The sequence below is a fragment of the Globicephala melas genome, chromosome 11, assembly GCF_963455315.2.
Source record: "Globicephala melas chromosome 11, mGloMel1.2, whole genome shotgun sequence".
NCBI lineage: Eukaryota > Metazoa > Chordata > Mammalia > Artiodactyla > Delphinidae > Globicephala > Globicephala melas.
The window spans coordinates 42,811,828-42,839,242 of record NC_083324.2 but is presented as its reverse complement, the minus strand read 5'-3'; the positions used below and the strand labels follow the sequence as shown (position 1 = coordinate 42,839,242).

General features: G+C 42.8%; 1 protein-coding gene across 7 annotated transcripts in view; it reads left to right on the top strand.

The window, feature by feature from the left end:
- Positions 1 to 27,415, top strand: part of SCN11A (sodium voltage-gated channel alpha subunit 11) — a 130,623-nt gene that overhangs the window by 82,079 nt on the left and 21,129 nt on the right. For all 7 annotated transcript variants that reach the window (XM_060307599.1, XM_060307594.1, XM_060307595.1 and 4 more), the window contains 11 exons: positions 313 to 510; positions 1,441 to 1,614; positions 4,255 to 4,384; positions 5,411 to 5,649; positions 10,008 to 10,193; positions 12,458 to 12,826; positions 14,433 to 14,864; positions 17,390 to 17,509; positions 18,274 to 18,388; positions 20,738 to 20,892; positions 24,189 to 24,362. In XM_060307599.1, the coding sequence (XP_060163582.1) occupies positions 313 to 510; positions 1,441 to 1,614; positions 4,255 to 4,384; positions 5,411 to 5,649; positions 10,008 to 10,193; positions 12,458 to 12,826; positions 14,433 to 14,864; positions 17,390 to 17,509; positions 18,274 to 18,388; positions 20,738 to 20,892; positions 24,189 to 24,362 (2,292 nt within the window). The remainder of the gene's footprint in view (positions 1 to 312; positions 511 to 1,440; positions 1,615 to 4,254; positions 4,385 to 5,410; positions 5,650 to 10,007; positions 10,194 to 12,457; positions 12,827 to 14,432; positions 14,865 to 17,389; positions 17,510 to 18,273; positions 18,389 to 20,737; positions 20,893 to 24,188; positions 24,363 to 27,415) is intronic.

Below are 27,415 nucleotides of genomic sequence, written 5' to 3'. Positions count from 1 at the left end.
CCACTAGTGCTTCAGCTTTCATGCAGCATTGCTCTCTCTCGCCTTTTTAATTTAAAAAATGCAAATACCCTTGAGAAAGTCACAGTAAAGTCACTCTGACTTCTGTGTGAATGTACAGATGGCATTTCCTTGCTGAGAGATAGGGCATCAGGAGCTCTAGGTGATGGGGGAGGCAGTAGATGATGCTGCAGGTAGCTGAGCCAGCCAGGGCTGGGGAGAGACCAATTGCTACAGTGTAATCTCCACTCGAGGTCAAGTCACCCCTCTGCGGAGGAAGGATTCAGATGCCAGCATGTGCTGTGTCCCTTGCAGACTTTGCGCACCTCAGGGCTCTACTCAGTCTTCTTCTTTGTGGTGGTCATCTTCCTGGGCTCTTTCTACTTGATTAACTTAACCCTGGCTGTTGTCACCATGGCTTACGAGGAACAGAACAAGAATGTAGCTGCTGAGACAGAAGCCAAGGAGAAGATGTTCCAGGAAGCCCAGCAGCGGTTAAAGGAGGAGAAGGAGGTAGGGTCACGTGGTGTGAGACAGTGGGGTCTGCTTGGGAGGACCCCAGAGGCCGTGGGGTCTGACACTCAAGGTTTCTGTATAAGGCCTAGTCTCAGTGCTTTCCTAACTGGTGCTTTTCTGAGAATTTTTAAGCCCTTTGCAGCTGGCTCTGCTACAGTCTCCCACTAAGATGTCCAGGCGCAGGGCTCTTGAGGAAGGGAACCCTTGGTTTTGATGAACGTTGACCTTCTGAAACCTGAACCTTCAAAGATAGATCCCAAATTGCTGGCTAGAGGATAAAATGTATGTGTATGTAAATTAAGGCTCTGCTCCAGGCTTTCTTGTGGGAAGCTGGAGATGTTTGTGTCCAGGGACTTTGCTTGCGAGTTTGGAAAATCAATCATGGTGGCTGTAGAGATGACAGTCATGATCCTTTCTTATAATCCTTGTTATATTTACAGACCATTCTTATTGTTTCCGTGACATCTTTACATTTTTTCAGCTCTAAGATTCTAAGATTCGATTCTAAGATTTCAGAGCAGGGCCATGTTTTATGCTTTTTCTCATCCTCCACAGAGATTTGTCAGGAGGAAGCCCATCTTAAGTGCTTGATGTCTGCAGCGTTAAGCGCAAACATTTACTGAATGCTTAGCACATACAGGGCACTGTGCTAAGGGTTAGTGACACAGAGGTATCTAAGAGTTAACCCTGCCTTCAAGGGCTGCAATCTCGTGGACAAACAGGACATGTTCCCCACATAAACAATGACAAAGCTAGCATCCCACATAAACAATGACAAAGCTAGCATATTACAGTTGGGCAATGAGCAATCAAAATGGTCCAGTGCTACCAGAAGAGAGGAGAGAATGCTTACTGAGGTCGAAGTCATTTACAGTGTTCTGTGGGGAGTGTGATCTGTTCATTAATTGCTTTTTTTCACTCTCTAAGGCTCTGGTTGCCATGGGTATTGACAGAAGTTCACTTAATTGCCTTGAAGCATCATCTTTTTCCCTGAAGAAGAGAAAGCTATTTGGTAATAAGAAAAGAAAATCCTTCTTTTTGAGAAAGTCTGGGAAAGACCAGGTTCCAGGATTAGATTCTGATGAAGATTCTTCAAAAAAGGCAAGTTTGGGCCAAGGGATTGATGATACTTTGGCACTCTTCAGGGGGACAGGTCAAGTTGTCAATATAATTGAAAGGACTCATTCATTCACTCAATCATTTATCCATTCATCCATTTGCACATACTTCCCTGCATCCATGTGTCTATTCAATTATCCATTTATTTACAGATGTCTATTTAAAATGTTGACAGTGTTTATTTGGCACTGGGGTAGGCACTGGGGATACGTGGGATATATAACACAGGCAAGTAATGATGACGGCACACTGACAAAGAGGCAGTTACTGTTCAGTGTGATGACCGACATGATGATCACTGAGGGAGAGCAGAGCAGGAGCATCGTCTTAGGGGCAATGTTTGTTCCCTGCAAGGCAAACCCTGAGACGTTAGAGTGCAAGTAGATTATTTGGGAAGTGATCTCAGGAAGCACTAAGAGGGGAGGGGAGAAGTGATACGTGGAAGAGAAGGTGGCCAATTAGTGTGCATTATTAAGCCAGTTTAATCTCCCTGGAGTGAGGGCACTAGAGTATTTATACATCAGCTTTCGTCCATCATTGGTTCAAGACTTCTGTGGTCAGGAAACAATAATTTTTCTGTATTTCTGACGTGCTATGTGTTAGGGCAAAAGTGTTTGGGTTGCCAAAGGAAGCCTGAGAACATATGGATGGGGCCAACAATAGTGTCTGCTTCAGACAACCAACCCCAGACTTGGTGGGGGCTGGGAAAAGAGCAGTGGATCAGAAAAGAGTTCCCAGAGGAAGCAGTGTGTAAGCTGAAAGGATGAATTAACCGGGTAAAAGGAAGAATGAAGCACTACACATAGAGAGAACAGCACACGCATAGGCCTGGAAACAAAGGAGAGCAGAACATGACCCAGTAGAAAATGTGCAAGTGTGTGTGCGCATGCGTGTGTGTGTGTGAGATGAGGTTGGGGGGGTGGCAAGAGGCTTTAGTGGTAAGATATGGACCATAATAAAAAGCCTTGAAGCCAAGCTAAGGAGTTCATTCTTTACACTGAGAGCAAGTGGTAAGCAGTATGGAAAGGTTTTAAGCAGAAGAGTGATATGACTAGATTTACATTGTGGAAATCCTGGATGCATTGAAGAGAGGGGATTGGAGGAGTGCGAGACTGGAGGCAACCAATTAAGAAGTTGTTGCAGTGATCCAAGTAAGAGGTGACAATGGCTTAAACTATGGTTAGGGCAGTGAGGATAAAGAGAGATGAACAGGTTACAGTGATCTGCAGAGGAAAAGATTTGGCAATTGACTAGATGTAGAGGGTGGGGTTTATGTCTTGGGTAGCCGACTTGTTGGTGGGTAATCTACTGAGATGGGCAAAGAGCATGTTCTGGGGGCGAGGAAGATAGCAAGCTAAGTTTTGCATGTGCCAATTTTGAGGTGCCTATGGGGCATTCAAGTCAGGCTATTGAGTAGGCAGCAGGATATGCAGAAAAGAAGCTATGGGAGGATGTACTGTAGAAAAAGAAAGCTTATTCTTATCATTTAAGGTGGGGGATGTTTGAACATGTTTTAATTCTGGAGAAGAGAAGTCAAAAGAGAGGAAGATGTTGGTGATACAGGCCAGGGAATAATGGCTAGAGCCTCTTTACTGAGGTAGGGGGAGGATGAAGCAGGCAGGAGGTGGGTGTGTGTGCTTGAGCCCGGGGTGGGGAAAGGGAGGTCAAGGGCCTTTGTAGAAGTAGATGCACGGACCTCACCCACTGCTCTGAGCAGTTCTCTGATGGAGTGACAGGGCAAGATCTCATGATTTAGAGGCTTCTTTGCTGTCAGATCACAGCATATTCAAGAGACTGCATATATTTTTTAATATTTTGCAAGTTTTTCCTCATTTCACAAAGCAATAGACAAAGACCCAGACACCTAACATAAAGTGTCTTTTCCCTTTAGCTAGAATAGGAAATAGCTATAGAAAGACTACAGGCTCCCTTTAGAATAGCTTTTCAGAAATGGATAGTTCCCTCTGGGGCCATGGTTGGTCAGAACTTTGGGGGAATAAGTAATTACGGATACCTGAGTTTTCTGGCTAGCTGAAGGTTTATGTCCTTTAATCTCTAGATACTTTAGAGTTGTAGATAAGGTGAGAATCAATAAGCTCTTAGACATAGCCTGAGTGCTTGAAGTTTAGTATATGGATTTTGTGATATTTATTTTGACTGTTCTTTTTAGTTACTGACTATTTCAAAATCTATTTAAGCAGCCACTCAAGGCACTTCACTATGTGGCCTCAATCCACCTTTCTAAATTTATACACCACTTCTGCCCCTCGCAAACATTGTTTCTAAATCGCACTTTTTATTGTTTTCATACCCTGAACCATTGCGCATTTGTTTTTGTAAAATATTTTTTGCTCTTTGTTGACAATGAATAAAACACAGCGAAAGAAATGTTTCTGTAGGTACAACTCTAGACTCTAGAAATGGGCATACATAAGAAATATGAATGTTCAAACCATATTTCTCTTATCTATTAAATGTGAATTAAGAAAACTGCACCTTTGGCATGCCATGAAGTTGAAGTGAGTTGAGCATCTTCGCTGCATGTGGCATTGAAACAGTTTGTCAAGTTTTGAGGAGAGGTCACCCCTTCCCTTAGACAGTCCACCATGCCTTCTCTTATAGCCACACCTACTTGAACAAACCAAACGACTGTCCCAGAATCTGTCAGTGGAGCACTGTGATGAGCACAGAGACCCCTTCCAAAGGCAGAGAGCACTGAGCGCTGTGAGCATCCTCACCATCACCATGCACGGTAAGTTCTGTTCCAAGACCAAGGGGGAGCCTAACTTCAAGGATGCCCTTCCCTTCTCCCTCTCTCCAGCCCCCCAGAAGCCCTTTGCAACCCACTGTACTTCCTGCAGAGTGACTCCCCATGCTACTTTGGAGCATGTGGGCAAAATGGCTTGGAAGAAGCAGGCCTTCCTTTTGGGACCACCCTGAGCTGCCACTTGGGTAGTGATGGGACCAAGCGCACCAACGGGACTTCTCATTCAGGCCAGGCAGTCACAGGAAGTTTCAGTGACAATGATAGCCAGCCAAAGAAGAGAAGACATAGAAGTTTCCAGGAGGTTACAGTTGTCATTGAAGTTAGAATAGGGATCTGACATGAATAATAGAAGAAGACTTGCGTATGCAGGCTGGAACCATCGGATGGACCTGATTAACAGGAGGCAACAGGGACCAAACTGAGGGGTTTGTGTTCAAGGGCAGGACTCAAGTCCCAGCAAGAATGGGATCAAATGGGTTCTTAGCACTTTTGAGCCTATTGCATCATCTCATGAGGCCTTGAAATTGTGTGGAAATCAGGGTGCAGCTGCCTTCTGGCCTGAATTCAACCAACTGATAGCATGCCTTTTGTTTCAGTGCTTATAGATGCCCCTGACTGAATATCTCCCCTTCCCCTGAGCCCTGGTAGCTTCCTGTGCTCTGGTACAGCCGTCACCATGGTCTTCCTTGAGTGAACATAACTTGGGCTTGTGTCTTTCTCTCTCATGGGTTCATAGCCAGTCAGTGTTGACTTCCCCATCTGTATCTCCCACAGTGTGGCCCTGCTCCCAGATTCTCAATATAAGTATAAAGACTTGAAGTACTTGACTATACCACATGGAAGTTGAGTGTGGGAAACCTTCCTAGCTATGCGTCAGTACCCTTCTTGACTGATCATGTTGTAGCACAGGAGATGCTAGGGAAGAGGGAGGAAGGAATGCACCCAGGCAAAGAACAGCCAGACTGGCTCAGACCTAACTCCTCAAGTGCTCTTTCAATTCTCCTTCTCCAGAACAAGAAAAATCACAGGAACCTTGCCTCCCATGTGGGGAAAACCTGGCATCCAAATACCTCGTGTGGGACTGTAGCCCCCGGTGGCTGTGCATTAAGAAGGCCCTGAGAACCATGATGACTGACCCTTTTACTGAGCTGGCCATCACCATCTGCATCATAATCAACACTCTCTTCTTGGCCATGGAGCATTACCAAATGGACCAGAGTTTTGAGAACATGTTATACACAGGGAATTTGGTAACTCTAGGCTTTTTAAAATATAAAACATATTTCAAACTTTGAATTATAACTCTTTCAAAGTCTAAACATTTTGTGAGTGGCCTAACCTAACGTAGGTCTTTGGTCCTCTTAGGTGGAGTAGAGGGAAAAGATGACAGTCAGGATTTTATTTTTACCCATTTTAGTAATTTTCCATGGGCCCCTGTTCGCCCTCTAGTACGTTGAGGTGTTTCTTTAGTCATCTAATGGATGACTAAAGGGTCATTCAGTGGTAAGACAGAAGCAAGGAGACATCTTAAACGGTCAACTATTTTGGATAATCAAGAAAACATTAACCATATCCAGAGATCCATGGTGATGAGTACCATGGTCCCCAGTGATATTGATGACATCATTTGTCACAAAACAGTGTGACTGCCATTACTAAGTGTTATTTTCCCTGGAAAGGTGAGTCAGAGCATGGAAGCTGTAGGAGGTTCTTTCCCAGGAGTAGGTGTGAGAGGCTTGTGGGGTGGGGTGGGTGTGGGGTTCCAGACTTGAGCTTGCTTCAGTGTGTTTGTTATTGGATGAAGCTACTCTCAGTTAAATTGGGAACATTAAGATAGGGGAGCAGATTTTTCAAGAACTGTTCACTTTAATTAATAGCTCCTGCAGAAGGCCCAAGGGAAAATTAGTTTCCCAAATATCAGAAATAATAAGTAAGTACCTAGTGAATGTTCTACTGTAATTTGCTAATGAGTTAATTAGCTAAAAATCTTACCAGAATGTCTAGCCTTTTCTTCTTACAGTTTTATGTTATTTTTCTAATTTAAAAAGCAATGTATGTTTTTTTTAATTTTAAAAATAAGTAACAATACAAAGAAGGGAAATACAAAGAAGAAACTCATTTCCTATGGTCTTAGTAGCAAAGATGATCATTTTTAGCATTGCAGAGTATTTCCAGGCAGTATGTATGTAGGTAGGTATTTTTAAATTTTCCTTTTTTTTTTTTTTACTTTGACAAGAACCCACAGTACGTATTGAATCAGGAGTTGGTCCACAGAGATGCTTCCATGCATCAGGTTTAGGATGGTGCAGAACTGTAGACAGGTGCCTGTTACCCTTGGTTCCACATCCCATGCAGGAAGAGTAGGGAACTGCAGTATAAGAGCAGGGTGGATCTCCTTACAGACAGTCTGCATTTAAGTTCTTTTTCCCATACCGCCTTTGGGAAGAAGTGCCCTGTGGGTGTGCATAGGTCAGATTAGATTCCATGTTGCACAATAAAGCTAACACACACAATACCTTCTAACAGGCTGGCATCTTCTGGGCTCCAGGCCAGGGTGTTGAGCTCTCTCCTGTTGAGGTGTCCCAGAATGGCCTGAGGGTTTAGTTTCACTTGGAGGCAGAATGCTGTGCCCTCAGGGCCACAGTCCCTACCTCGACAGAGTTAGCAGGACCCATCTTTCAGCATCTTCTGGTAGATGGAGTTATTGGATAAATTCCAGAGAATACTCAAAGAACCCAGAGTCATCCTCCTGGACAGAGCTTCCCAATTGCAAAGGTGGTCTGTCCATCACTTCATCTGCTGGTCCAACTGTGGGAAATAGCCAAAGCCCGCCTCTCACATTTGCCACTGACCAGGTATCCTGGATGCTGAGGTGAAGTTGCATTTTACAGTTGGAAGCTGGCAAATTAAGTGACATTCTTCTTCACTCTCTCCAGAGGCAAAAGGAACACAGGGACATTGTTGGTGTCTGAGAACACAGGCAGCAGCTGGACCCTGGATCCTGAAAATTGAAGAGAAACATGCAGAGCTGATTATGTAGCCTGTGCATCTGTTCCATGTGCCCCATTCCCTAGACATGCAAAAAAAGGGGCAGCCACCTCTCCTCTTGTGCCCTCGTGTTGGTGGTGCAGGGAGGCCTTGGAGCCCTGAGCTTGAAAGAACACATTCAGACCTCTCCTGTCTGATGGATGGACCAGGATTAAGCTGGCCTGTGGAGTTCTGTGGACTAGACTTAGAAATGGACTCTCTAGGCTTCAGAATTGCTTGAATCAAGCGAGTACATTGAGCTCCCAAGAAGTCATAACTAGCAATTGAATTGGATTGCAAAACCAATGGTCCCAAAGCATCTAGGGACGCTGTTGGGCTCAGACACCTAAAGCCTGAAGGAGACAGGAGGAGGAAGAGTGGGTCAAAAGGGGATGGAGATCAGTCCAGCACAGTTAAGTGGCATGCGCAACACTGCCTGCTTTTAGGCGCTGGTTATGGCACTGGGCAGGAATAGGCAGCAAGGTTTAAAGGGAGAAGATAGGTATAAGCTTTGATTTTTCTTTGCCACCCTTGATTTCTTTTTATTTGCCTATTCTGTGTTTATTTATGCCTATCCTTTTATTTTAACTTGTGTCATTTTATTTTAGGGATGTATTTTATAAATAGTAAGTCATTGAATTATTTATAAAAATAGATCACGTGTTACTTTTTAATAAGGAAATTTAATCATTTAGGGGTTGTTTTTGCTGTTTCCAGAACTAAAGAGGAGAGTCTTATAACACAGCGGTCCCCAACCTTTTTTTTTTTTTTTAAGATGTTGGAGATAGGAGTTTATTAATTAATTAATTTATTTTTGCTGTGTTGGGTCTTCGTTTCTGTGCGAGGGCTTTCTCTAGTTGTGGCAAGCGGGGGCCACTCTTCATCGCAGTGCACGGGCCTCTCACTATCGTGGCCTCTCTTGTTGCGGAGCACAGGCTCCAGACGTGCAGGCTCAGTAGTTGTGGCTCACGGGCCTCGTTGCTCCGCTGCATGTGGGATCCTCCCAGACCAGGGCTCGAACCCGTGTTCCCTGCATTAGCAGGCAGATTCTCAACCACTGTGCCACCAGGGAAGCCCCAGCAGTCCCCAACCATTTTGGCACCAGGGACCGGTTTCGTGGAAGACAGTTTTTCCACGGACTGTGGAGCGGAGAGATGGTTCAGGTGGTAGTGCGAGCGATGGGGAGCAGTAGATGAAGCTTCGCTCGCTCGCCTGCCGCTCACCTCCTGCCTGGTTCCTAACAGGCCACAGACCAGTATTGGTCTGTGGCCTGGAGGTTGGGGACCCCTGTTAAGACGGACATTTTAGGGGCTTCCCTGGGGGCTTCCCTGGTGGTGCAGTGGTTGAGAGTCCGCCTGTCGATGCAGGGGACACGGGTTCGTGCCCCGGTCCGGGAAGATCCCACATGCCGCAGAGTGGCTGGGCCCATGAGCCATGGCCACTGAGCCTGCACGTCCGGAGCCTGTGCTCCGCAATGGGAGAGGCCACAACAGTGAGAGGCCCGCGAACCACAAAAAACAAAACAAAACAAAACAACAATAACAACAAAAAAAAGGACATTTTAAAAGACTTTAACCCTTTTCATATTACTCTATTATTTTCATACTATTGTTTTTCTCATTTCTATTTAATGTGTGTGTGTGTGTGTGTGTGTGTGTGTGTGTGTGTGTGTGTATGTGTGATAGAGAAAGTGCTATTTGCTATGAAGGAATGCTTTGCTTTATCTTCTGCAAAGAATAGAAGATAGATTTAGTTTTGAATTTGGCTACTATGCTACATTTTGCAAATTTCTTAAGCCTGTATTATCTAATTGTTAAAGACAGAGAATTACTTTCCCCTCGGAAAAGACATAGTTTAGTGCTTTTTAAGCTCTTGCCCCTCCTTTTAATTCTTTGGTATTTTGTTCTGGAATGATGCACCCTGCATTCTAGTGAGTCTTTAGGATTATATTCTGACTCGCTAATCTTCCTTTCAACCATAACCAATCTAGGGTTTATCCTCTATATCAGGTTGCTCAAAGACATTTTTCTGTGCCTGGTAGTATTTTTCAGTTCTCTGCTCTGGGCCCTTTTAATTTTTTTTTTTTTTTTCTGATCAAGGTGTTGAGATTGAATGGTTAGGTGAACTCCTCCTGCATTCTGGTTTATGAACGATATTTATCTTTAGTTTTCAGAGCTGTTGTGTACCCCCCCACACTTCAGAGTTATTAGTATCTTAAAGAGAATTCAGAGGAGGAATTGCTTGACACTTCCTATTACTCTGCCATCTACCAAGAAGTCAATTTTGCTTTATTTTTTAACAGAATGGAAAATAATATTTATTCTCCATCCTGATGTCTCTTAGCTTGGTGACACTGGAGTGGAGGCCATGGAGGAGGGCAGAGAGAGGGGCAAAGGTAGAGTGAGGTTCATACTACAGTGGTAAACGTTTTTTTTGTGTGTGGATTGCAGGGCATATTGTATCAAGCATGAGAATACATTTTATTTCTTTGTAACCTCTGTAATTCCCTTGGACCATTCTTAAAAGTGTATCTCCAAGAAGAGGTAGCTTCCTTTTCTCATTTTTCTTTGTCTCACTGTAGGTTTTCACTGGCATTTTCATGGCTGAAATGTGCCTAAAAATCATTGCGCTGGATCCCTACCACTACTTTCATGGAGGCTGGAACATTTTTGACAGCATTGTTGCTCTTCTGAGTTTTGCAGAGGTGATAATAAATAGTATGTGTCCAGGAAAACAAAGTTGTATGTCACTTCGTTCCTTAAGAGTGGTAAGGCACTTTCTTTCCTTCTTTTTTTTTTTAAGGGGCTGTCAGGATGATAATCCAATTTAACCAGCTCTTTATTTATTTATTTGGTTGCACCGGGTCTTAGTTGTGGCAGGCGGGCTCCTTAGTTGCAGCAGGCAGGCTCCTTAGTTGTGGCATTTGAACTCTTAGTTGTGGCCTGTATGTGGGATCTAGTTCCCTGACCAGGGATCGAACCTGGGCCCCCTGCATTGGGAGCGCAGAGTCTTATCCACTGCTCCACCAGGGAAGTCCTATACTGAATAACTTATCTGACAGGATTGAAGAGTCTTGAGTGAGTTCAGTAGCTAGTTTGGATTAAACTTTACCATCTTACCTTAACCTGAGAACCAAAACTGCACTCCTCTTCCCACCCAGGCCTTTAATACCTTTGTGAGTCCCAAGGCCTCTTCTCTCAGGTGAACCCCTACTTTCCTCCCTCTCCCTCCACAAGATGATCCTTCAGGCAACCAGATGCAAAATTGTGTCTTCTGGTATCAGGACTCTGCTCCTTGCTTCGTGTAGAACCCCTCCAATGATCTCTTCCCCCACAGAGCTCTGAGCCAGGCATCCTCACAGCTGGGCTCACCAAGTGGGTGTAGACTACAGAGCCCAGGACGGGGGTCGGGTGCTGCCTGCAGGTGTTATCTCACAGGGTCCCTCCTCATTGCTGCCAGTACCACATTCCTTTTCTGTAGTCTTTGCCCTCCATCCACGAACCATTGGAGGCATCCTGGCAACCTTTGCCGAGCACCTGATATGTACATGAGGGAAGGTTCAAAGGTGAGGAAAACACTGCCTACAAGGAGTTTGCAGTCTAGGGAAGATACAAGACAGGCCCAGAAATGACCATGAGGTAAAGTGGAGTGTGACAGACCCCACAAGAGATATGGACAGAAATCACAGAGAAATCACATGTGGGAGGGTAATAGGGAAACCACAAAAGGTGACCTCTTGTCCCCTTTCAGAGATTTACTTTTTTTTTTGGCATGGATAGGATTTCTAAGCCTGTAGAATAAGACATTTGATTCAGTTACTTAAGCATACATTTTATACTTGGCATATGTTAGAAATCACACTGCTTAAAGTCAGGCATTATTAGGCTGCTCCCTAAAGTTTTATTGGTGCTTGGGTGAGCAAAATTACATTTGCTTTACTATTGTTTAGGCTTATTACAGCCATGCTATGAGGCAAGGAGCTCTGTGGCATTGCCTGTGGATAAGAACAGAACCACAGTTTCTCCCTGAGATGCCCTCAGCTCCCCTCTAAGTAGACAGTTGTGGTCCTTCTCTTGTGATATAAGTCTTACTGACCTGCAGTATCTCCCCACCCCCCAAATAGTTGATACTTAACAGGATTGTACTTTGGAGTGAAACCACTGGTTTACATTGAAAGTTAATATAAGAAATAATCTATGAAACTAGTTGCTGTGTTTTTTCTAAGGTTATTGTCTCCTATAAGGTCTGTAAGTTTCCATGGAGAAAATTTCTCGTGGAAAAAGAGAGTGTGCCTTGACTGGCTGATTGCCTTTTCTCTCCTAGGTACAAAACATCATGTTACTCTTGTCATCCTTATGAAGTTTAGATTCAAACTTGTGACCTCAAATGTATAATACAGGAGTTAGCAAACTTTATCTGTAAAAGGCCAGACGGTAAATATTTTCAGCCTTACAGGCCATATGGTCTCTGTCGAAACCACTCAGCTTTGCTATCGTAGTACAAAAGTAGCTGTAGACAGTAGAGAACGCATGTGTGTGGCTGTGTTCCAATAAAACTTTATTTATGGACATGGAAATTTGAACTTCATGCAATTTTCATGTGTAATGAAATATTTAAAAAAATTATTTCCAACCATTTAAAGATGTAAAAAACATTCTCACCTCTCAGGCCATATAAAAGCAGGCAATGGGATGGATTTGGCCCTGGGGCCAAAGTTTTTGACCCTTGGTATATTATATACGGTTCCAATACATTCATTATATTTAATAAACATGTATGCTCAATTCCACCATCATGATCCCAAAGTCTTTATCATTTAAAATCTTAGACCAAAATATTCCATTTTTAAAACAAAAAGTAGATACAGGTGAATATTAGCGTGGGACATGGAGTTGGTGACCATGTTTAGGATGGATCTGAAAGTTATAAATGCTGTGGTTTGGGAACATGTCATTTAAATTATAGCTGAGCAGATGGAATTTGTTCTTAACTGGCTTTTCTTCCATTTTTGTTTATTGTCTGTTTTTACAGCTGAGGGTCTTCAAGTTAGCCAAATCCTGGCCAACTTTAAACACACTGCTTAAGATAATTGGCCATTCCGTTGGAGCCCTTGGAAACCTGACTGTGGTCTTGGCCATTGTGGTCTTTATTTTCTCAGTAGTTGGCATGCAGCTTTTTGGCTCTAAATTCAATTGCATAAAGAGTAATTCAAAGTCCCATGACCCTGCAGTCCCATGTTTACGACGCTGGCACATGGGGGATTTCTACCACTCCTTTCTGGTGGTATTCCGCATCCTCTGTGGGGAATGGATCGAAAACATGTGGGAATGTATGCAAGAAGCTAACCAAGCACTGTGCATTATTGTGTTTCTGTTGATCATGGTGATAGGAAAACTCGTGGTGAGTGTCTTAGTTTTGTTGTTGTTGTCATTGTATTAAATACATGGACTAAACAAATGCATTGACTTCTTTTGTAACACTTCACTAGTGAAAATTGTTACTCTAAGTATAGTATTATAAATGTAATGTTATATAATATTTTAAAATCTGCATTTGAATTTTGTTTGAAGACAGTACGGTAAGCATGAAAGAAAACCTTGTCACGTAGTGCTCATAAAGATGTCCCAATGTCTATCCTACTCCAAGTGGTTATTCAGATCGCCATTGATTGGCCGAGGTAGGGGTTTTTGACTTAATTTGTTCAATAGATGTAAAGAGATGTCCACTGAGGAAGGTTTCTTGTTGTTTAAAAGAAGAAGGAGGAGGAGAAGGAAGAGGAGGAGGAGGAGGAAGGAGGGATGAGGAAAAAAAAGTAGTCCTTTTTCTTCCTCTGGACCTTTTATGACCGTGACTCTTGGTAGAACTGCAAACATTATACAACCATGAGAAGAACTAAACTAAGACAAAGTAAGCACTGAGGAAGATAGAGGGAAGGTGGAACAAACCTATTGTCGGGTCATAATTGGTCCCCTGTTTAAAACGTTTCAAATATCTTGTCATGTGACATTTTCTTACTGTGTAAGCTGCCCTGAGTCTGTTACTTGCAGCTGGAAACATGGCTATTTATGGAGAGGCTAATTAGGTGTACACCAGTGAGGGTATGAAGAGACAGGAGACAGACAGGGATACCTGAGCGTAAGTTCTTCAGAACTGAGTTGGGGCTATCATGCAAATATAATTAGCAATCCACATAGAAATAAAATTAACTCTCCTAAATACCTAATAAGTGATGTTGATAGACAGTAAGAGATACGAAAGATCAGAAGGGCAGGGTATCACCCAAGGGAGTAGGAAGGGAGCACTAAGAAAGGCTTTGTGGGAGACACAGTACTTGAGAAGGGCACTTAAGATGCAAAGAGGACTTAGCAAATAGAGGAGAGCTTGAGCAAAGATTCGGACCTGGGAATTCTCCTGGTGAAGCTGAGGAAGAGTGACTAGACCCGTTAACACCCACAAGACACTTCTCCCAGAGAGCTGTATATGTTTGAGCTGGCGAGAGCCACAAACAAAAGAGATTAAAAAAAGCCTGCACAAGTATACCATCTCTCAAATTGTGCAGACAGGAGAGGACCTCCTAGCACAGCAGTCTTAGACATCAGACCCATATCCCTGTGGACAATTCCAGAGAAAGTCCAACCTCATGATTCTGGCTGATCCCCAAGGAATATCCACTTTTGATTTTGCCACATGGTTTCGCCATTCAGCCTTACCCTGGCCAGGTTCTACAATATGTGCTGCTTACACGCAGACAGACTGGATATGTCTGTCTGCACCCTTTAACTTCAGTTTTTCTTTGGTCTTATCTTGATGTCCCTATTACTTCCTCAATCTTCTCTCCTTTTATTTATTTTACAGATGAACTTTCTTGGGAGGCAGAAGGACATAGAACTCTCATTTGATTTTGTTTTGGGTCTTGGGGAAAAGTTGTTGTGGAAACCTACTGTATTCTTTCCTTTGCTAAATTTTTCATTCTCCTTATGTCCCCCCTCCCTTTGCCCCTTCCCAGGTACTCAACCTCTTCATTGCCTTGCTGCTCAATTCCTTCAGCAATGAGGAGAGAGATGGACACTTGGAAGGAGAGGTCAGGAAAACCAAAGTCCAGTTAGCCTTGGACCAGTTCTGCCGGGCTTTTTGTTTTGTCATATGCACTCTTGAGCATTTTTGTACCAAGTGGTGCAGGAGACAACATTTACCAAAGGAAGAAGAGGTGACAGAAGGCCCTGAGGCAGAGAGCAAAGGTGTCATTCCCCTGGACACAGAGATGAGAAAGGGCCCAGAGACCTGGGAGGAGTTTGGTGTACTGACTTCCGCACCAAAGACCTTGAGTGTCGGGCATGATCGGACTTGGTTGGCCCCACTAGCAGAGGAAGAAGATTATGCTGAATCCCCTGGTGAAGATAAGGCACAGCCTATCACACAACCTGAGGCTGGAAAACAGGTATGAAGGTTCACACGTAGACTTAGAGGTTGTACAAAGCTAGAGTTGCCATAGGGCACTGGTGGCCTGCCCTGTTCTGAGCACTATGCAGAGATGATAAGGGTATAAAATGTGGCAGCTGCACATCCGGGGCTGGTTCTGATCATGGTCCTGCACATGTGGCACAGGTGGGCGGTGTCAGAGGAGTTCAGAGGGGAACACGATCAGAGTGGGCTGGGGCAACAGGGGAATCAAGTGCCTTTGGTTGAGCCCTAAAAGAAGAAGTATAGAGTTTGAATTGGCTGAAAGGTGAGAAAGGGAGTGTGGAAGGTGAAATGAATAGCACAAAAAGAGATTTTGTTTCTTACGTATTGCCTACCACCCTGGGAAGGATCACTTAGCCATAGCCACTACCCCTGGTACTCGGAGGGGCAGTAGTAGTCTCTCATCTCTCAGCCTCCCTCTTCCTTCATGGAACCTCTGCCCTGCAAACTAGCTAGAGTAAGGGTGATCAGCACCCTGGTATTCTCAAGCTTTTGAACCTGGAATAGAGTCTCTGTCCTATGAGTAGAAACTGAATTGAAAAAGGAAATCCAACTTCTTGGCCACATTCACCAGAAATTTAGCCTCTTCAACTCAGAGTTGGAGGAGATGAGAAAAGTTGGTAACCTGCACCTTCTGGTGAGATACATATCTCTTGATTGGGAGCTGAGGGTAAAGGGAGCCCCATCTTCTTGGTCACATCTGCCTAGAGTGGAGCTTCTGTCACACTGAGCTGGGGGTGGGAAGGAAGAGAGCAGATCATGGCTCAAGTGACATAGACTCCTGCTGTTATTACTGAAATGTGTAGTTTTTTTAGTAAATATTTCTTCATTTGCTGTATGCCCTTAGGACAATTTCCAGAAACTTAAATGATTTTTTACGAATACTTTCCACCACTTATGTTAATTTTCCTGTGGAGCATGTCTGCAGAGCTTCTTACTTTACTATCCAGGAAGCGAAATTCTGTATATCTTTTTTAAATTAAATTCTAAACTTGTTAATTTTCATGATGCTTTCAGATTACTATACTAATTTCACTTTTTTCTCAAGTAAATTCACCTCCCTGTAGCTAATTTTTGAGGGCTACTGGTTTTATGTTTGTCTCCTCATACATTTTGGAGTGTGAATTTGAAAGCTCATCTTTGTGGGACGATCTGTCCCTCTCTTTGCAGTCTAAGTTCTGTGGTATCTTTAATCGACCCTCCTAGAGGATCCATTTCAGAACTAAGTCTTGTATTGCCAACTTGGGATTCTTGTCTAATAGTGATACTAGGCATTTTGCAGATCCAGTCACTGAACCAGTGGCTCCCATTGCCCAGGTCTTGTTTCTGAGGCTGTGCTTCCTCCTTCCTCTCTAGGTTTGCAGCTTTGTATAATTGTAATCCCAAGCCTTGGCCACAGCTTCTTTTATTTGTTTATTTATTTTTAACATCTTTATTGGAGTATAATTACTTTACAATGGTGTGTTAGTTTCTGCTTTATAACAAAGTGAATCAGCTATACATATACATATATCCCCGTATCTCTTCCCTCTTGCGTCTCCCTCTCTCCCACCCTCCCTATCCCACCCCTCTACGTGGTCACAAAACCACAGCTTCTTTTGACTTTCTCTCTTAAGTGCAAGAACTTCAACCCAGCCCATAGTTTCAAGCTTTGGACATAACTGTGGTTTCTTTCCTCACACGGGGCACTTTTATTCACCATTACCTGCTACATGCTTTAAATTGTTATTACTTTATATTTTTGTTCTGTGTCTGGTCCATAGATAATGTGTACCTGTTTATTGTGTGTATATGTTCAAAGGGGAAAAGTGTTCTTAAATCATGACCTTACAGTGTCAGATTCACAGGAACCCTCACATAGATTTTAGGATGAAACCTTTACTTAAGGTGTGACTTTGCATATATCCTTCTTGGATTTAGCTGCAGGTCATAAGACAAAATTTAGTTTTTATTTTTATGTTGTGATATATTTTCATATTTTCTTTATGTCTTTCAGTTACCTATTTTGCTAAGCCAACCCTCTGTACCCAACAGAGTAAAATATTATTTTCCTAGTTATTCTTCTAATATTTTTATACATCTGTTTTTATATCAGAATATCAAATGATTATGGATTTTAATTTTTACTGTATTCTGACATTGTAATATTTTTTCAGGGATAACTAATTATGCCAGTACCATTTATTAAACAATTTATTATTTTGCCATTGAATTGAAAGGCTACAGTAAGTTTCACCTCTTAATTATTTGGTGAATTTTGTATCCAAACCATATTGTTTTGATTATATTACTTATGAGTAAGTTTTGTTATCTGTTTCCTATAGTAGTGTTCCAGAATTATTTTATGTTGACTTTTTCCAGGATCAGTTTTCAAAAGTAAAGCGAAAAATGTTAATAATGTAATAATTTTCATGACAAACAGAAAACCAAATAGAATTCAAACTTGTTTCATCTCAAGTGAGATGTCCAGGAGGAATATTAATTCTACTCGGGGTTTCTCAGTGTCAGGCCAGTGAACTCCATCAGAAGACCAAGGAGCCCACCAGTCCAGGAGCTCAGAGTGTGGAAATGGACATATTCTCTGAAGGTGATCTTTATCTGTCGGTACAGAATCCCCGAAAGGTAATTTTCCCAGGGTGTTCCCAGAAGAAACATGGCTCATCCATACACCTTCTCCAAGATAGCCACTGTGGAAAAATATCAAGATTAGTACAAGGCAAACTGCCAGAATTAGATCTTAAGCAAAGGTCTAGGCCAGGGTTTCTCAACCTCTCCACTGTGACATTTGGGACAGGATAATTCTGTGTTATGTGGACTATTCTGTGTATTATAGGGTGTTCAGCAGTACTCTGGCCTCTACCCACTAGATGCCCATAGCATCCCCCCATTGTAAAAATAAAAAATGTCTTTAGACATTGACAAAATGTCTCCTAAAGGGTAAAATCAATGACATTGCCAAAATGTCTACTGGAGGGTAAAATCAACGAGAAACACTGTTCTAGGCCTATAATTCTGGGAGTTGAGGTAGCTGACAGTTTCAGTCTCAGTAAAGTAGCATCCTTCTCATCACCTGGCTTCCATATTTGGGGTTAGTCAGCAGATCAGGTAAGAAGATTTAGAGGGAGGAAAAGGTTGAGGCACTGTGTCTTCATGTGCCTTATCTTTCATCAACCAAGGGAGAGCAGTTAGAGAATTCTTTCCTGAAGTCAGAGCTGGTCAGAACATTTAGGAAAGAATGCAACAAGAGGTATACTTTCTAGACACCCCTCATACCTTTGCCTAGCTAATTTCATGCATAAAAAGTCATAAAATAAGGTATTAGGTATTAACCATGGTGACAGAGGGTGTTGGAAAGTGATTCCCCCTTTCTTTGTTCTGACGTACAGAAGTCTGATGCTACGAGTGTGCTCTCAGAATGTAGCACCACTGGTCCACAGGATCCCTTTAGGCGGGTACTTGAAATGGTTCCCAAAAAGGAACCAGAGAGATGTTTGCCCAAAGGTAAGTGGCAGTATTCCTACATTCAGTTTATGGAATATTTGGGTGGGATTCTGTTATTTTTTGAAGATCTATGGTTTTGATAGATGCCTTCTTTCTGCTTCTACTGGAGACAAAAGTGAAGAGTCTTCCCTGGATTCTTGGGACCATTTCATGAAATTCTTTTTTTTTTTTTTTTTGCGGTATGCGGGCCTCTCACTGTTGTGACCTCTCTCGTTGCGGAGCACAGGCTCCGGACGCACAGGCTCAGCGGCCATGGCTCACGGGCCTAGACACTCCGCAGCATGTGGGATCTTCCCGGACCGGGGCACGAACCCGTGTCCCCTGCATCGGCAGGCGGACTCTCAACCACTGCGCCACCAGGGAAGCCCTCAGGAAATTCTTGATTTAGGTGGGGTCAACTTGTACAGCCCAAGTACCAGGGCAGAAAATCTAGAAAACTTTCCCAGAAAGCCCACTGGGCCGGTATTTTTGCCACTTGGTAGAGTTCCCAGTACATCAATTGTCAGGATGTACTAGAGGTCATAGACCAAGAGAACTTGATCATAAGTCTGGGGCTGACTACAGCCCTTGCCAGGCCCTCAACTCATCTCTCAAGATTTTTCTCTGGGAGCAAGGGTCCAAGATAGTGGCGTAGGAAGTCCCTGAGCTCACCTTCTTCCATGGACACACCAACTCTACACCTACTTATAGAGCAGTTCCTCCTGAAAAAGACCTGAGGGTTGATTGAACAGCTACTGCACATAGAAAGACCACATAGAAACAGGTAGGAAAGACGGAGACATGGTATCCATGGGAATGCCACCCCAACTTAGTGACCTACAGTAGGAAGGAATATGGCTACGGGGCCAGAGCACAGACTCACCTACCTTGGATGCAGCAAGAAAACAGCAGTTTAAAGGGCATCTAGACTATACTGGAAGGAAATCCATGTACTAATCCTAGAGCTTCTCCAAAATGAGCAGGGAAGTACTGGAGCCCTCTGTGGGGTCAGAGGCACCAGAGAGCACCTTTGTTTGTGTTACCCCTAGAACTCCCCCTAGCCCTCACTCACTCCAGCTCTAGCCACCCCACCAAGACAGCTTTGGCCTCAGCACTCCCCAGGGACTGACTCCAGCCCAAGCCCTCTCTAACCCCAGCTGTCCAGCCTGGGTGGACTTAGGAGGAGTGCTCCCCAGAGATTGCCCCTGGCAAGCTCCAGCCCCAGTTACCCTGCTAAAGCTGCCAGGTGCAAGCCATCTACACGGGATACTCACACACAAGTCCACTCCTTCGAGACCAAGATAGGTAGCTGTTTAACCTAGTTCATAGAAACAAAAACTGAAAGTCATAATGAGGAGATAGAGAAATGTATTCCAAATGAAACAGCAAAATAAAACCCCAGGAAAAACCCTAAAGAAACAGAGGTAAGTAATTTACCTAATAAAGAATTCAAAGAGATGATCATAAGAATTCTGACCAAACTAGGGAGGAAAATGAACTTCATTCCAGTAAGAACTTCAACGAAGACTTAGAAAATGTAGGAAAGAATTGAATAATACAATAATAATGCAATCCACACCAAGACACATTATAATTAAAATGTCAAAAATTTGAATCTATTGTGCCATTCCCTTTGCTCTGTAAAGTTTCTGCTGAAAAATCATCTGACAGTCTTATGGAGGTTCTCTTGTGTAAAGCTAGTTCTTTTTCTCTTGCTGCTTTTAAGAGTCTCTCTTTATCTTTAATTTTTTGACATTTTAATTATAATGTATCTTGGCATGGATCTCTTTGGGTTCATCTTGTTTGGGAACCTCTGTGCTCCCAATCTCCAAACTTGGATGTCTGTTTCCTTCCCCAGATTAGGGAAGTTTTCAGCCATTATTTCTTCAAATAAGTCTTTTGTCCTTTTTCTCCTTCTGAGGCCCCTATAATGCTAATGTTAGTATGCTTGATGTTGTCTCAGGGATCCCTTAAACTCTTCACATTTAAAAAAATTCTTCTTTTTGCTGTTCTGATTGGGTGATTTCCACTACCCTGTCTTCCAGATCACTGATTTCATTCTTCTGCATCCTCTAATCTGTTAATTCCCTCCAGTGCATTTTTCATTTTAGTTATTCTTCAGTTCTGATTGGTTCTTTTTTATATTTCCTATAGTTCTATATCTTTGTTGAATTTCTCACTGAGTCAGAACTGGCACATTATGACTCCTGTTCTGCTCTGTTGGCCAAATGTTGTCACATGGTTGAGCCCAGATTCAAGGGGTTGGAAAAAGACTCCACTCACATGGTGTGTACAAGGAGGGGTGAAGAGTTGGGCTATTAATGCACATGTATTATAGACACTAATGATAGTGATGCTAATTCCTTGCAGGCCTGGATTGCTGCTCTCCATGCTGTACTATGGACAAGAGGAAGTTCCCCTGGATCATTTGGTGGAACCTGCGGAAAACCTGCTACCAAATAGTGAAACACAGCTGGTTTGAGAGCTTTATTATCTTTGTGATTCTGCTGAGCAGTGGGGCACTGGTAAATTATCATGTCTTGTTGGGGACACTGGGGATCAAGGCAGCTGGGTGGCTTCATTCTGACTTGGCCCCTCACTGGGCTGTGAATGTGAGGAGACCAAGAAGAAGTGGGATCTCTGCTGTTGTATCCCCTTAGGGGACAGGGTTTTGCACAACAAGTTCTGGAGGAATGCTACAACTGGGAAATCCCCAAGCCGAAGATGCTTTACCTGTGGGAAGGATGACCCAAATTGGCACTTTTTCTTTTTTCTTTCTTTCTTTCTTTCTTTCCTTCCTTCCTTCCTTCCTTCCTTCCTCCCTCCCTCCCTCCCTCCCTCCCTTCCTTCCTTCCTTCCTTCCTTCCTTTTCTTTCTTTCCTTTCTTTATATATTGGCTGCACCACACAGCATGCGGGAACTTAGTTCCCCTACCAGGGATTGAACCCGTGCCCCCTGCAATGGAAGTGTGTAGTCTTAACCATTGGACCATCAGGGAAGTCCCCAAATAGGCACTTTAAAGTGGCTATTGGAGTCTTGCCCTTGACTCCAAGTCTGTCCATCATTCATGGAGGATTTCTAGACATTTTCACTGTATCCTACACGTTTCCTCCTCTAGACGGCAATGCTCCTATTCTCTTTTTTTCTGAAGACCATAGTGCTGCTTTCTAAAAGGTAAAACATTAGGAGGAGAAGTCAACAGGGACCAGATTAGGATATAAGTTGCCTTGGTATTTTTCACCACTCATGATCCCTTGAGAGGAGAGACAAAGAGATACCACTTTATGTGTATGACAGATCCTTCTAAATTGAGGTATGGTGTGATTTCCAGTGAGGTTTGGAAATAACTAAATCCACCAGCCTCCCTAGCCATATAGTCATTAACTCCTTTCTCCTCTCTCTTCTCACCTTGTAGTCCATCTTTCCTCCTCTGCACATATATCCTCACCTTGGGCAACAGTGTGTTCTCTCTTATCACCTACATGTTTCTCTCTCTCCCTCCCATTATGTTCTGTATCTCCTCTTAAAATGGCCATAATATAAAACTAAATTCTCTTATTATTTGTCATGTCAAGTGAATGGAGTACTGAGCTATCCCTTATGGATTTAGAGTCACAGAACATTTCACAAGTTGCTAGGAGGGACAAGGACATGTCTTGTTCCTACACCCCTGCCTTCCTGGTTAGTGCTTTACACCTGTGTAATCTCTAGGTGAAAGGAGAAGAGCACACATGGGGGCCCACCAGAGCCTGTGATCAACAGACATCCCCATTTACCTGCTTACTGCAATATAAATTGTCCCTGAAACAAAAAAGAAAATTTCCCTAAGACCATCCCAGAGAACTCCCTTCATTAATTTTTATCGCTCACCCTGTAGAGTTCCCTGTAATCTTCTGGTGATTACATCTCACCAGCTGTCTACACTTCCAAAAGACAGCGTTCTTGCATTTATTCCACAAATGGTCATTGTTGTCTGCCACGCCCTGTGTTAGTCAGTAGAAAAGCAGTGGTGTTGTCACAAGGTCACAGACACACACCCCATGCACCGTGTGAGAAAACTTATAATCAGAAAAGTAGCAGAGGGCACACAATCCTCCTAGTCCTCATCTGCCTTCAGATGAGGCAAGCGTAGGCTGGGCAGTGATACTGAGCACACAATGCAGGGGATTCCAGGAGAGGGACCCAGGCCCTGTTTCACTACACGTATTTATAGAGAAATGGAGACAAGAAACATCTAGTCCCTCACCACTGTATGTGGCATATGAACCAGCAGCCTCATATCACCTGGCAGCTTATTAAAAATGCAGAGTCTTAGGCCCACCCCAGGCCGGCTGAATCAGAACCTAAGTGATTTGGGGCTCATTAGAGTTTGAGAAGCTCTGATTTGGGCAACTACTTAATAATGGGAGCTTCCTGGATTAGGAAATGGCCTAGTTATATTATGGGAGCTTCCAAAGCTCAGTTGCTGATATCAGCCTGCTCTTCCATTGGGCAAACTCAGACCTGCTGAGCCAGCTTGTTGCTAAGTTTTCAAAATGAGAGAGGAAATGAGCTTCCAACACCACTCAGATATGTCTCTCCTCAAGAGGCAAACAGACAATCCCTGACCTTCAGGAGCTTGGAGGCTAGTAGGGAAGACAGATGGAGTCCAGAAAATTATAGACCAGGGCCATAGTGATACAGTCAGAGAAGCAGTGGGTGACATGGGGCCATGTAGGATGGCACCTAACCTATTCCTGTGGAAGAAGGACAGTTTCCTATAGAAGATATAAGCTAAGCTGAGATCTTAAATGCTGACCAGGAGCCAGTGGGGCAGAGGAGGAGATGAAGGGCCTTCTTCAGTCAAAAGCCCACTTGGGGGTTGGAAGTGAGACTGTTTTATTCTTTATTCTTTTTCCCTAGGGTTGTGGGACTGTGGGATTACCTTAGTCCCTGACAGCAGGGCTGATTTCTTTCTTGCCTTCATTTGGCATTGCCTGCCAAATGACTTGGCAGGTTTAGTACCTCTTCTCCCTTTTCTTTCATCCTCAGTAACACTGTAAAGACCAAAAGGACAGCTTACACCCTAGTAATATAGGCCCTGAAGAGTCACACGCACACATACTTCAGGTGAAGGAAGTTTGGATGTAGCATGGAAAAGCGTCTCTCCAAAAGCTTGGATATCTAATTTTCATAAATCACACTTAATGAAATTTAATATTCAAAGTAATTTACATTGGGAGCTCTAGCCCACTGCTTCCCAAACTTTTGCAAATCATGGTTCACATACAAAATGATCACATCTGTAGGGAACACTGGCGTAACGGATAATGCTGTTTGTGGTGGAAGATGATGAGCCTCAGGGTTGGCAGGATCCAGAGTTTGGGCTAAGGTGTTTGGACTTGATGTTATAAGCAACAAAGAGCCACTGAAATAGAGCCATCCACGTAACTAGGGGGATGAGAGAGATGGTGTATGCCACTGGGAGGTTCTGGAAAAGTTGGCAAGATATTGTTGGCAAGAGTTGAAAGGATTAGGAAGACCAGGAAATAATGTGGTGAAAATTTTTTTTTTTTTAAGATTTTTAAAAAAAATATTCCAGGAGCCAGTGATGAGAGCCTGGGGAACTATAGTGGCAACAGAAATCTAGAAATAGGATTTTCCTTCTTCTGGTTTTACTTACTCAAGGAATTTTTTCTATTGGAAAAGTTCAGCCTTAATACCTTTTGTACAAAACCTTGTTACCAAGAGAGGTACTAGTTTATTCAAATAAGGAAGAAAAATAAAAGTTACAGTCAGCAAAGAGTTCAACTTGGCCTATGGATGTGCTTTGTCATTTCAGGTATTTGAAGATATTTACCTTGGTACACAACCCAAAATCCAAAAAATACTTAATTGTACTGACAGTATTTTCACATACATTTTTATCTTGGAGATGGGTCTGAAATGGGTGGCCTTTGGATTTAGGAAGTATTTCACCAGTGCCTGGTGCTGGCTCGATTTCATCATTGTGATTGTAAGTTTACCATCTCTGTGTCCCATGCAGGTGGGGGTTGAGGGGTGGGTGGGTAGGGGTGGAGGAGGGGATCACATGGGAGCTGCTTTTCCTGTGTGCCTTATATGAGTGCCTCTCCAAAATATTTTTCTTCACATTCATCCATCAGCAGTCCAGCCTTTCCTCGTTCCCATTCCTCATACGCTGCATCTCATACGCTCACCACCTCAACCCTTTCCATGATAGTACTCATTCACTTCTCTCCATAAGCACTGCTTATGTCTGATGTAAATCTAGGATAACTTTGCATATTCTCTACTTTTACTTCTCCTTCCAACTTTTCATTTCTTTTCAAAACTTCTCAAAGCAGCTCAGCAGCGAGCAGATTAGACTGGTCTCCGTCTTAATTGTCAAGCAACAAAGAGAATTATTCACATACATTTTTTCATTTAATCTGAACAACAATGTTCCAAGTTAAGCAGACCTATATATCACCTACCATATTACAGACAAGGAAACCTGAAGCTCAGAGGGTTAGCAATTTGTTTCAGGTGAAATTGGAATTCACACTTTGGTCTGTATGATGCTAAGGCCAGTAGTAGTAACAGTAGATCACATTTTTCCACTGTTTTCTCTGTACCAGAGAAAGCAGTACTTTGCCATATGCCTCATATGCATTCTGTCTTTTAGTTTTCACAGCCTTTCCGTGTGGTAGTTATTGTTATTTTTCCCAGATACAAAGGAGTAAACTAAGTCATAGAGAGGCTAAGAAACATGTTCAAGGTTGCCCAGCTAGAAGTGATGGAGGTGAGACTCAAACCTAGTAAGCCTCACTCCAAAGCCCTTGATTTTAACATCTATCTATATCCTTGCTACCATGACCTAATTTGTTAGACTTTGTCCCTGCTATTTAAGGAAGTAGATATGACAAATGCATAGCATAAGCCGTGTGGTCAGCACACCACACTGGAGAGCCATAATTTTGTTGGTGGGCACAAATAAGCCGTGTGGTTCAGGAATTTCAGAAAAGCATCAGTGCCATTGGAGCTCCAACACAAGCAACCCCATGATCATCATGTCGATCCCTATGAGTTTCCAGAGTGCTAATCACTCTATACCCATTATCTTATTAGATTATAGTGAAAAATGCATAAGACAATGGAAAGATTATTGGTATTTCTGATCTAGGACCTGTGGTTTACTGGCCTAAACTTAGGAGACTGATTCTAAATCTTCTTTGTTTACTCTCTTTCTGTGTAACCTCAAGCAAAGTGCTTGAAGTTTTGACATAAATTTTCATATGGGTAAAAATTAGAGTGTAGATGCTAAATTGCCGAAATTTGACCAGATACAAAATGGAAAACATAAATCTAACAATAGCCATTTAAATATCAAAACAGTAGTTGAATACCACACTTTCAAAAAGGATATTAGGCCCAGGTGGTTTTGAAAACAAGTTTAGCAAACTTCCAAGGAGCAGTGGCTATAGACTAAATGTTTGTGTCCCACCCCTGCTCCAAATTTGTATGTTGAAACCTAATCTCCAGTGTTTTGGTGTTTGGGAGGTGACTAAGACATTTATTCCTGAACCCTCATGAATGGGATTAGTGATCTTATAAAAGAGACCCCACAGGGTTTTCTCACTCCTTCTGCCATGTGAAGACAGGGAGAAGATGGCTGTCTATGAACCAGGAAATAGGCCCTCAACCAGACACTGACTGCCAGCATCTTAATCTTGGACTTCTCAGCCTCCAGACTGTGAGAAATTTCTGTTGTTTATACATCCAGGCTATTGTATGGTATTCTGTTATAGCAGCCTGAACTGACTAAGGCGAGCAGTTAACTCCAACCTTGTTTAAATTGTTACAAAGAACAGAAAAAGAGGGGAGGCTCACAAACTTATTTAATGAGACAAACATAAAGTTGACAACGAAATGAATGGAACAGAAATGAGTAGAGCAAGAAAAGAAATAATCCTGTAAATATATATCTCTATAAATCCCAGAGAAAGCACTCAGTAAGTGTGGTCCGGGGCTTCCCTGGTGGCGCAGTGGTTGAGAGTCTGCTTGCCGATGCAGGGGACACGGGTTCGTGCCCGGTCCGGGAAGATCCCACATGCCGCGGAGCGGCTGGGCCCGTGAGCCATGGCCGCTGAGCCTGCGCGTCCAGAGCCTGCGATCCGCAACGGGAGAGGCCACAACAGTGAGAGGCCGGCGTACTGCAAAAAAAAAAAAAAAAAAAAACAATAAGTGTGGTCCACTATTACTATTATCAGCCTTAGCATCATACAGACCCAATTCCACGTGAAACAAGTTGCTGATCCTCTGAGCTTCAGGCTTCCTTATCTGTAACGTGGTAGTGATGTACAACACTGCCTAATTCAGGGCATTGTCGTGCGGATTAAATGAGAGAGAGTGTATGTGAATACTCCTTTTATGTTGCTTGTTACTCAAGATTATATAAAATGATCTTTATAATTGTGGAGTAAGAAAATGCAAACACAACCACAAATACATACGTACATACATATAGACATAAGTTTACCTATTTCAAAATGTAAAACTTTTTTTGTTGTTCAACAATACCATAATTATAGTTAAAAACAGGCTAGACCCTGGAGACAGTATTTGCCATATACATAACAGATAGTTATTGTCTACAGTGTGTAAATACTCCCTACAGATCAACAAGAAAAAGACAACCCAGTGTAAGAATGGGAGGATGAAAATAGGCAATTCACAGAAGGAGCTCAAGTTGCTAATAAATGTATAAAGAAATACACACTAGTCATATCACCAGTTAGCACAGAAGTGCATATTAAAATGAGACACTTCTTTTTACTCATCAGATAGACAAAAGTTTTTAAGTTGGATAATATCTAATATGAGAAAAATTTAGGAAAATGGAATTTTTAGTCACTGCTAACTATCGTACAGTTTGTGGAAAGTTTTGCACTCTTAAGTAAAATTACAAATGAGCCCAATTTACAAACCCAGAAATACCACTTCTAGTTATACATTTAAGGAAAACTTTTGTGTATGTACCCAGGAAAAATGCACATGTCTGTCCAGTTT